The sequence below is a fragment of the Plodia interpunctella genome, chromosome 11, assembly GCF_027563975.2.
Source record: "Plodia interpunctella isolate USDA-ARS_2022_Savannah chromosome 11, ilPloInte3.2, whole genome shotgun sequence".
Classification (NCBI taxonomy): domain Eukaryota; kingdom Metazoa; phylum Arthropoda; class Insecta; order Lepidoptera; family Pyralidae; genus Plodia; species Plodia interpunctella.
This window is the reverse complement of record NC_071304.1, coordinates 3,232,340-3,244,711: the sequence shown is the minus strand read 5'-3', so window position 1 is coordinate 3,244,711 and position 12,372 is coordinate 3,232,340. Positions and strand designations below refer to the sequence as shown.

The 12,372-nt window shown below is 33.6% G+C and overlaps 1 protein-coding gene across 1 annotated transcript in view; it reads left to right on the top strand.

Annotated features, from left to right (window-relative positions):
- Nucleotides 1-12,100, top strand: part of LOC128673816 (uncharacterized) — a 31,085-nt gene extending 18,985 nt beyond the window's left edge. The window contains exons 4-8 of the mRNA XM_053751935.1: nt 6,495-6,641; nt 8,779-8,922; nt 9,413-9,511; nt 9,897-10,037; nt 10,359-12,100. Coding sequence (XP_053607910.1) covers nt 6,495-6,641; nt 8,779-8,922; nt 9,413-9,511; nt 9,897-10,037; nt 10,359-10,831 — 1,004 coding nt within the window. The 3' untranslated portion in view covers nt 10,832-12,100. The remainder of the gene's footprint in view (nt 1-6,494; nt 6,642-8,778; nt 8,923-9,412; nt 9,512-9,896; nt 10,038-10,358) is intronic.
- Nucleotides 12,101-12,372: the final 272 nt, after the last annotated feature.

Sequence of the window (12,372 nt, the reverse complement as noted above, 5' to 3'; positions counted from 1 at the left end):
CGCACAGCTAAATATAGCGATCGGTCCGACCAAGGAATATCTAGGTCGTGACAAGGCACAAGTTGCCAGGAGTTAATACAGCGTGTAACAAATAGAATTAATGCAACTTAGAGACCAGTTTCAGAGAGTAATGACAGTTGTGCGGGTGGTTCGCCAAGCGACATCTGTTGGCCAGACGCAACAAATTGAGTTCGGAATCGTTACGCCGCGCAAAGATTTTGGCAGACAGTAACGTCAGAGAGTAGTCTTATGAAGTTGTAGCCTTTGTCTCCGCAGTTTCTGTATCCAGAATTAAGTTTTAACTCATTGAGAGGAAGTCCTATGCTATAAGATTTTTTCCGTTTTTATTTTTCTACATTCAGCAGTTTCCTCTATGTTTTTGTTAGCCCTACTTAAATTAGACTGTTAAAATGTCGGAATATTAGTCTATGTAATAATCCAACTTTAAATGTACTAGTATTATCAAATTACGTCAAAATTAATCCATAAATGATTGAGTCACAAACATCCACATACACATCTATTTTCTCTCTTATATTTTACTAGTCGCCCATCCCGGCTTTGTTCGGGTAAAACCATAATATACTATACCATAATATATAAATACATTTATACTATAAATACATAAGAGAGAGCAGGTGTACCTGCTGTACCTTCCTCAGGAACCACACCGTCTTTGGCGAAAACAGTACAAAAATCCGTCCAGTTCTTGAGTTTATCGTGTTCAGACAGACATACCGATAGACAGACGCGATAAAGAGACTTCTTTCTTCTTCTTTCTTTCTTATTTTATAATATAAGGATATCTTGCACGGGTGTTTTCGCATGTGGATGTTTTTATTCTGTTTTTGACCTAAATAGTTTTTGAATAGCAAAATCGGCGTATTTAAATATCGACCGGGGAACATGGAACGTGATATTTAATACCAACCTGTCTCAATTATAAACTCATTTATAAACAAACGGCGAACTTAATGCTAAAAGCTCTCTCTCAGCTGCTAACCATTAGGAGAAACAGATAAATTAATTTTCACGGCACAATAAGTAACTACCTACTGTTACACAATAAAATGTATATATGTAATCATAATTAACCACTAACATTAATGTAAACAATAAATTTACGCTGTATTATCATTCATCAACATTTACAATGACAGTCTTCTAAAACATTTTAAAGTATAACAATAGCATATAGTACACCGAGAAAAGAAAGGGTGTTCGCTGATGTCGGTCATGTATTCGAGGCCCGCGTATACGAGTATATTGTACATGAGTTGTGAATTGTATTTACTTTCGAAGTGATACATGATGCTATAAAAATAAAAAAAGAATAAAATAAAATTTCTAATGCATTGGCCATCAAATATTTCAATTCGCAGTACTACCTATTTTATATTTAAAAAAATAGAATCTAGTTTTATGCCAGTCTGCATTTTAAAGATTTAATTTGAAAAAAGAATACTAATCGCTGTCATTTTGACAACACAATTTGTGCTGGCCCTGCAATCCGGGCTGAGTTTCACGTAATTTATATTCCAAATTAATTTTCTATGAGTATAAAATCGGTGTTAATGTAGCAGCATTGGTTCTCTTGGCGCGGCAATCAATCACAACTTACAAATCTCAACTGTCAGCTATCGGAGTGTTTTTTGAGTGTATTTTCAGTTGGTGATTAATTTCCGGGTCCTGATTGCCATTATATAACCTAATACCTAGAAACGTTCCTAATTGAGAATTACATAATGTCATGTTATTTTGTCATTGACGTTGATTCTCTTTCGCGCAGTGTATGATTCAGATTTTATTACGTATGTTTTATACGCTGTTCTACATCACATGATACTTTAACATTGTGTTGGAAAAGTTGGAGATCGTAAAGGGACCGTGCGAGGTAATTAATATACATTAGTATGTAACCTGGCCTGGTTAACAGGGTCAATTCCATTCTATCACGCTACTTTAGGTGGGGCCTTATCGTTTGTCATTTATGGCAAAAACTGAAAATTGAAATTAACCCAGTTTGATGACACGAAAAAACACTACTAAACCTAATTTAAAATAAGTATTTTCTTTCTAGTTTGTAGGACACACAGAAGTTGGAGAAAATTGACTTGCAGGATTTGATCATAGACAGACATACGGGACAGGCTGTAACAGGTATGGAATTAGTAGGTACTCCAAGTACTTATTAAATCCATGGTAACAGGCTGTACCTACTCTTTGATCATGAATGATATAACGCTGCATTTTGAAAATAAATTGTTATCTTATTTACCTATATAATCTCTTTCGTGATTATTTTTTTTATTGAACCGGAAAATTAAAAAACATAATATCGTAAAATGTAATAAAAACTCTAGTTTACATTCCATTTTTATCACTTCTTCTGTACTAAAACCCATAAACGAATAAATTTACCAACTGTCGCTTCAATAAGTCAAACCTTTATTTACTCATTAGAAAAACTTGCCGTCATCATTACAACAATAAAACAATGGGGTGAATCGCATCCAGGAATCGCGTGACGTCACGTTAGGAGGGTTATTCTGATTTATTCCGCGTTAATAAATTTCTGGATGGGGTCAACGTACTTGGGCGTGGAAGTGCAGGAGCGGCTCTAATGGGTGCGGCAGCGGACGCAGACGGGCGGGTGTAACGCAGCGTTTAAACGCCGAAAGATATTTCCGATAACTTTTTTCCTATTTGTCAAAAGTCTTAATATAAATTCGAACAACTATATTCTGTGTTTATATTATTTTCAATTAGAAAAACCTGTTAATACGTTTTCACTTTTGATACAAAGTGATAATGCTTACAACCTATTTATGATTGTTCTGCTTGTACTTTGTAGAACAAAGTCGAAACAACTAATTTGTAGAAAGCATAACGACGCTACTAAGTACCTAGCTACTTAGTAGAATAGTTTATGCATTTCTCTTTCTCATCAGAGCGTTATCCAGGTTTCCTCCTCAGGCATATATATATACAGACATCGAAGATACATATCATAATGTACATATATTTTCAAGTAATTTAATACCATAAAAACCCCATACCGTACCGTACAAGTCTGAGCTGGTACCATGCATATAGTAAAAATATAGTATTAATGTTTGTTGCTATATCCCAAATGCGTAGTACATTTAAAGTCTACTAAAAATTCTAAAAATACACCAAAAACAATGCAGAAGTTAAAACGTGACTCCATCAAACGATGTTGATTTCCCTCTGGTTCTAACCTAATAACATACTAAAAAAATACGAAGTAAAATTATTTTATGCGAGCGGTACTACACGTATTATTTCAAGCTCGGATATGAATGAAAAACGCATTACGTTTTTTATATTTTATTGAAAATGCAAAACCGAATACAATACAATGACAAAAAGAAAGTAAAAATATCGTACGAAGCGACTAAAGGACTATAAGCAGCTGATAGGCAGCAATAGCATTCTCAATGAGAGTTGACGTAAGGCAGGCGGTCGGTTGTAAAACCACAACCGTATCTTCCCAATCGTATGGTTATTTTTTACGCGTGATTCTTTTTTTAACTTATTTAGTTTTCTGTTTTATCTATGATTTTTTTCTTATTTTGTTTAATTACATTCATTTAATTACTTTTAAATAGTATATTGTAATTATTAAACAGTATGATAATTATAAAGATAAGATCCGATGAAGAGTTGATTTAAACTAAAGTTCCTGCCCAACTTTCATAATGAACAAATGGTGTAAAATAAAGTGGCCATTTTTGAAATTAATGTGCTTAGTCCATATTGCCTGTGCAGATACACGAGCGTTTATTGTTTTTTGCAAGTATAGAACAGCTACCTATATTTGAGTAGTGATGATTTTTACTATAAGTTACCATAGATATTTATTTTGCGAATCACAGGTTTCTAAGTTTTATTTAAGTAGTTGCTAAAATGTTTTATTTTTAAAAAAGTACACTATATCGTTAGCCCTAATAAAATAATATTTAATTTCTAACATTATTTAATACTAGCTGTTGCCCACGGCTTCGCTCGCGGCAAAATGTACTTAGCCTCTGTCACTCTCCATATTTATATAATTAGCTATAGCAATGAACGAAAGTAAATTTATTTGTAAATCGTCACTGCTATACCTATTCCATTCAATCCTTTCATTCTTTCATTCATAAAACCCTATGGTTTCCTTAGTAAAAAGACAACGGCAAAACCGCAGGCTAGAACTAGTAGCTGATAAAATCCAGTCGCTGATAAAAAATGAAACCAAATGTATCAAATAGACGGTAAGTCTTCTACTAAACCTCAAAGGGTGTGTATAATTAGAAAACACTTCGATCTTAGGCAAGAGAGGTATCATATTTCCGTTAATGGGAAAGGGTTTGGTCTGTTTACTAGATAATTCGTAGAGGGCGCTGTCGTAGTAATATAGGCGAACTAATGACACACCGAGTGGCGTAACTACAAATGCTAGCCACCAGAGCACACAAACTTAAGGGGCCCTCGAAATCTAACTATTACACTATTATTTACTTCATAACTTGTTTCTTGATAGCTGGGGCTTTAGCATTAATATAGATGGGCAAGAAATAGTGCCATGACTCACATACAACCAGGTAAAATGGCTAAACAGGCTTTCCATCATAGTTATAAACTCAGGATTTTGTAACTAATAATAACATAACCATTTTGTTGTGTATACAACAAATTTGACAACAAACATAAAAAAATACTAGTGTATACTATAAAAAAAATAGTAGCAGCGTATGCTACTTACTTCGTACTAATAATCGATAGGTTTCCGAAGGAGGGTTGACATAGACTGGTGGGTTGTAAAGTCACAGTCGAATCTAAAAAATGTTTTATTTTTCAAAAATAATATTGAGATTAAAATATTCTGGAATCGAGCGGGAATTGAACCCACGCCTTTGTCTATCCGGGATAGGTGCTCTCAACTACTACGGTTTATAGGTTCAGGGTACAGGGTTTCGCAATTCTCGTCTTATGAGGGAGGCGTATGGCCCAAATATATTTTGGCATCAGGCTATGTAGGTACATAGCTACGCCACTGGACAATGAGGGTAATTAACTGAGTATATGGCTTATGAGAGCTTTATTACTGCATAATATTGATTTACGTGTATTTTATGGGATGCCATTTGAGTTATGTGACAGTTATTGATTTGGCAGAAAATAATTAATATTAGTTATAGTCAAATATAGAAAGCTATATTTTTTTGTAAATTATTTAAAATAGTAAATAAAGCTTCTTTGGCCAGAGGCTCAGTATAGCAGTGAAAATTGGCAATACTGCCAGCCTTTTGGGCACGTTGACGCAGGACAACATCCTTGATAAGCTATACAATTTGTACTTTTTTAATTTGGCTTATTTTTTATGTATATGTTACGGTTATGTATTAATCGACTTAAAAGAAAACAAATATTAACATATGTCGACGTGAATTTTGTAAAATGTCTTATTTATTATTTGTTATTTATATCCACTTGATAATTAATAATATATAAATTCTATGCCTTGGTGAGATTTGTTGAGTGTTTAATTGAATATCTTTATACTTAGATATAAGAACATCAATGTAATGTTCTTATTTTCTGTGAATAGTTATTCTGTGAATAGTCTTATTTCTGTGTACAGAAGTATTATTTTTCTTTTTTCAAACCCTATTTAATAGTTTTTGACAACTAGCAACATTTAAATATTTTTTATACAATCGCCAATCTCTTATGAATTGTCTGTGGTTTTCCGCAGTTGTATTACAAAGTAGTTCATCGTTGCCCTGATAGATGGCGTTATATCTAAAATGACACTCAAGAATGAATATCTCTTGTAGTCTTCATTGTACATAATTATATTATTCAAATGTGTATGTGTACGTAAATTATTACAAGTTGCGGCTTGGGGATTTGCTGCCTTTGGAATTTTAGGATAAAAAATGCCTTATGTACTGTTCCAAGTTATATACATAACAAACAACGAAGAATCTTACCTAATGTATAATTAAATATATGGTTGAGAAGATATAAATAAATCATAATTTAAATATAATAATGTTTTAATATGATCACTATGTTAGTCCCCAAATAGTGACGGTGGTCCAAGTTACAGATATTTCCTAATTTGGGAGCCGATTAATATTTTTGTTAACAACACGCATTTTTTAAAATCGTAATAATAGGAAATAATGCTCAATGACCCGGTTAGCGCTCTCGGCCTGTGATACTGGCGGTTAAGACACTCTCGCAATTGCCGGTCATTGGATGGGTGACCAAAAATTTATTACTTCCATACTTTGGAAGGCACGTTAAATTATTATCCCGATTGTATTTGCAGATGTTAAAATCCTTCCATCCGCAATCATGGCCCAAACGTTATCCATCCATAAGGATGCCTACGCCCCAGTAGGAATATTTAAATGGCTATTGATGATGAATATAAAAATAAATACTATAATTTTTTAAAACATTTGATTTTTTTTCTCAAGCTACGTTCCGGAGTCGCACATGCTGCGAGGGTGATGTCATCAAGCTGAGCTGCAACCCTCACTCCAGGATCGCCGTATTTGAAGCTCAGTACGGGAAGACCTTATTCGAGTCCATCTCGTGTCCTCAAAAAGGGTTGAACAATGAAAGTAAGTTCTTTTATTACTCACTAGCTGTATTTTGATATAACTCAATTCCGCATAATCGGATCAGATGAGAGAGCTTTCTCATCTTATCGTTTTTCCAGTTTCTTCCTCAGCCGTTTCCACGACTTCGTTCGACGCTCATTACTTCGACGGTCATTACTCAACAAAGAAAAATATAGCGTATTTAATAAAATTAATTTCCCAAAAAATTTTTACTAGTTTCTAATTTAAATTTTGTTTTGTTTTTTCATCTCATTATGGAAATTTAGATTAAGTAATGTCACACAAAACATTCATATTTTATATTTTTGAATGTTATATAACAAAGATAGTAGGTATCTTTGTTATATAACATTTAAAAATACTCAAATATTTTCGAAAAATATCCTAAATCATGATACATCATGATAATACCTACGAGATGACAATTACGTGACTGATTTTCGCGATCTCGTAGATTTGCTATTTTTTTCCAGAACTTATTGAAAAAAGTTTGTTTAGTAACTTAAATTAGGGCCCCGAACCTTTGTCGAACTGAATTCGAATAAGTTATTTTTTCAAACATTTCCAAATCCATTTTGAACACGTAAAAAATGTAGCATTAACAGCGTAATCGTTAGTTGAACGATAATGGCTCTTAAAGCGAGTTGCGCCAGTCAACTTTGACATTAACTTTAACCTGCGTGCCGCCATTGTTTAGATAAAATGGCGTACTTAGCGTTTTTCTGCGCAGGTTAGAGTTAACGTCAAAGTAACCTGGTGCAACGCACCCATAGATATTATGTAAAAATATACTGACCTCGGTCGCTCTCGTCTAGACATTTATTTTTATTTGTACTTCTATTCAAATAACATCGACGCGGGTAGATCAATAAATTTAAATGGCCGGTTGTTTTCTTTACTTTCATGATGGCAACACTGGTGGCAGCTTTTCAAGATTTTTATGAATTTTCTCAGCTTGCCGCTAGTTTATAGCAATACAATGCGAAAAACACTCACGAAAAAAAAACAGAAGGTTGAAGTGTTGTGGTTTTTTATTAATATAATATTATAATTTTGACGTTGACACTTTTGAAGCCATACGCCGAATATATTAGTCTTTAATAGAAATGTTGCACATACAGGCTGTTACAATATATACAAAGTGTATGATAAGGCACCGTAGGTTTCCTCCAGTGGCCTCAAACATCCCCCATCATAGCAATTCCGAGCCGAGCTTAACATATCAATACCGAGTATCGATATAACCCTACAATATTATTAACACATGCAATATTCTAGTTCTGTATGTTATAACCAAGAGCAGTCTATTCCCTCACACAATATTCTCTCTTTTGTAACGTTTATGTCATGTTTTTCATGTCTCGCTCAACTCCTGCACAACAAATTGTCCGATTGGCGTCCCAGTCCAACAATGGATCTTCTTATATTAGGTTACTGGTATCAAACGCAAAACCTCCTAAAGACTACATAGGTACATAGGTACATCAAAACAAGCAACTTTTATTCCACAACTTTTTGAGATTCGTAGTTTTTTTTTCCAAAAATAAATAATCTAATTTGCGATTCTGCACTTCTTAACTCTATGTAATAGCCAAGCAACACGAGACAGTACAGAGTAGCATTATGTAGCGAAATCGAACATAGAGGTAACGTTTTATAGAGACGACATTAAAACAAGTTAAGACGTTTAGAAAAAAGTCGTAGAACAAAAGATCTTAGTCTTTATGTACCTTATGTGCCTTTGGAAGGTTATGCGTTAGATACCAGTAACCCTGTATACAGTGTAAATGCCACTACATGGCCCGTGCGCTATACAAAAACTTACCAAGTCCAATGATTGTCTTTACCCAACTGTCAAATTATCCCATGATTGTCTTTATCCAAGTATCTTTATAACAATTCGATGTAAATCTTATAGTTCAATTTCTAGATACATACGGTCGTTATTCTGCCGCCAATAATATGTCTCATAAGATATTACTTACTGGAATAATCGATTTCATCATCGGTGCATTATAAAATAACGACAGTTAATGATGGGTAAGACATTATATTCCAATAATTAAATTAGTGCTTATCCCTACATACACAGAACATTGTGATAAAAATAATATTGAAACTCATTTCTTTGTCCTAGCTTGTACCACTCCCCATGGGACTGACATCGTGATGCAGATCTGTCATGGCAAGCGACGTTGTACCGTCGAAGCCAACAGTAAGACCTTCGGAACTCCTTGCAAGAGCCAGTCCAGAACTTACCTCAAAGTAGTCTACGCTTGTGGTGAGTGACATCACTTGTAAATAAAACAATCTTATAGACATATTAATTTCCGGTGGCCTGTGGTTTCCGTCTAGAATAGCACCACTAACTAAATAGTGGCCACTGTTTAGTACTCAATACAAAAAAATGACCATAAAATACGACTATAATATAGACAATAATAGGTATATAAATCCTATATTTATTAATATATAATAATATTAAAGTTCGCGGCTTTAATCCCGTAGGAATTATAGGATAGAAAGTGTGTGCCAATCAAGATTATTTTCTACCTATGTAGAAAATGTCATCAATATCCGTTAAGTGGATTGAGTGCCCAACATCCTTACTCACATGCTAACATCCAAACTCGCGTTTATAGTTGTAATCATAGATAAAAGAAATATGGCTGTAATATAATATTTAATTAGTAAGAAGATGATAGGAATATATTCTCACGAAAGATTGGGAGAGAATCAGGTTCGCCAATGATCATGCTGATCGTTCACAGTACCTCTGGGAGTCCTAATGGAGAGATACGAGAGTGCAGCTGAAAACGACGAAATTTCCAAAACGGACAATAATGATGATAATTTTGTTGACGAATCAGGTATTTATATTTTCAAAGTCAAATTCAATATATTATTTTTATCAATAGTGTAGGTTTTTACTTTGAACTTTGTAAATGCAATTTAGTGCCATTAGTAATGAAACTAAAAACTATTCTACACTTAAAAATAAACAAAATCATATACATAACAGATAGATTATACATAAATGACAAATTAGGGATTAGAGACAATTATTTATTTTATTCAAGCGAGTTGTCCGGTAATTTTGTTTGAAAGATCGTTTTTGTTTAGTTTACCACTGTGTTCGAGGTTCAAAGAAAGTTCAAAATTTTTATCTCCAGTAATGCAAATGTACATTTGGTATATCATAAAAATATTGTAAGGTAACTCACAGGATTCATTTTATAAATAATGTTAACTTAGAAGGAGCAAGCGAGCGGTGGGGTGAGATCAACCCCGTGTCCGCCGTGGCCAACCCTATGCCTCCACCTGACGAAGACTTCACTACTATTGCTTCAATAGAAAAGATTGAAGAGACCACTGTTCAACCGAAAAAGGAAAATGGTACGTATTGATATAAAATATTCAATTATATACTTTGCATGGATTCTATACTAACCGAACCGACAAGTTTTACATTAGGTACTATGAACAATCATTGCAGATTTAAGTTCATAATGTTCTTTATTATTCGATGTCGGTGTCTGTCGATACCATCATCTTCAGGCGTCATAGCTGCCGGATGTTCTTTCCATTTTCCATTTCAACCTTCTGTTCCTTTTTCCCTGGTCATCCCTTATACCTGTAGACCTGGTTAAAATTACCTGGACCTGGTTATGTGTATTATAAAATTCACATTAACTACATGTGTGGTTTTAATTCCAGAATCCCATTCTGATTACAAAGTAAAGCTGCTAGTATATGTCGGAGCGGGACTACTATTATTCATAATCTTAATTCTTCTACTGATAGCAGTTAGATGCTACATAATTCGTAAGTCTTCAGGCGACTCCAAAACCGGAGACATGTTTACAACTGAAGCTCCAAACGTGTTCGGCGACGCGAACTCTGATATAGATAATGATGTAGATGTCAGTCATATCTCTGGAACTTTCTACGATCCGGTACACCCTGATATGATTCTGTACAGAGAAGCTAACGGAAACAGAGGGACGATTAGAGCAATGCGACCATTGTCCACAATATATCCGTGCGCTGGTGCTAGCATGTATGGGAATGCAGATTATGTGCCTCAAGCAAGAGAGGTGAAGTATAAAAGCCAAGAAGAAGAACCAGAAAGTATGGTCAGTCCGAGAAGTTTAGGGAACTTTTCAAATTCGCAGTTTTACTATGGCTGACGGAGGACTGCGGGAGGTCACGATGATGCCTCCAGGACTTACTGTTTCTAGTGAACTGTCCGTATCAGTGATAAGAATGCTTGTAAAGCAATTAAATTTAATCCTAGCCTTTGGCTGCGATGTATAAATTTGGGTAAGATTAAACTACAATTATTAATATTTGTGTAAATTATCAATATTATTCAAGATCGAATTAATGAATAACTGAACTTGTAACTAACGCTATCCAGAATTCATACGCAAAGCAAATAGTGAATTTTTCATTTTTAATGATGTTACAATGGAATAAATTTTCTTGTCGTAATATAATATTCTGTTTAATCCGATAGAAAATATGTCTCATAGAGCCATAAATATCTATATATTTATGGCTTTTTAAGGCATTTTATTTATGGATATAAAAAGCCATAAATATATATATTATAGCTTTTTGTATCTATGCGACATTACTCTGATATTGCTAACAATGTCATAATAATTTCACAATAAATATCTCGTAATATGATGATAGTTTTTGATAAATTGCTATAATTTAACAAACATTTCCATAAGTATAAAAAAATATTCACTAAAATATCTTGCACTTGATGTTAAAACATATCTACATACTAATTTCGTTTGCACATAATATTTACTATTAGCTAATACGAAAAATCTGTGATTGTTATAATACTAAAAATAAAATATTTCTAGCCATAATTATTTATATATTTTTATTTGTTTGTAATGATAAAAGATATTATCAGATTACTGTTACGTTTTTTCGCTTGATATTTAATCAAAAACTCCGTGATTAGTCCACAAATTCCTAGCAAAAATATAATATTATTTTTGTCTAGTCCCGTCTGTCTGAGATAAACGTCCCCTAAATTCTTCTACTCATGTCTACTTTTTGTCTGAACAAATTTAATAATTCCTACTTAAAATTCAACCCTGAAATTAAGATACATCCTTACTACTAATATTATAAATGCGAAAGTTTATGAGGATGTATGTTTGTTACACTTTCACGCAAAACCTACTGGACCGATTGTTATAAAATTCTGTATATAGGGTACTTCTTGTCCCGAAATTCCCACGGGAGTGAAGCTCCGCGGCGCAGCTAATTTCACATGAAATCATAATGGAAGGTAAAATCATAAATCATGTAACTAGATACTTTAATAAGGTATTAACTAATCGACGAATTTGGCCATTAAATATTGTATTCAATTATGCATTGTTATAAATATACCTATAAGTTAATAACAAATTCCCAATTGTACCTACTACGTAAATAATTTTTGTAAAAGTTTTTTTTTAATAAAAAAATTCTAAATTTGCGTTTTATTTCGCCTGTTGGCAAACAAATGAGAGAGTCGTTATCCGAAATGATGGGGTATTTTCTTATTCATATATAAGTTCCGTAAAGGTGAGTACACACAAGATGCTTGATCTTCCATCGTGTAGCATACCATCAAATATGCAAAGGATCGAAGAGAAAACAAATATTTCGATCTGGAAAAAGAGGTCCTTTGATCTACTGCGTTAACAAAAAAGAA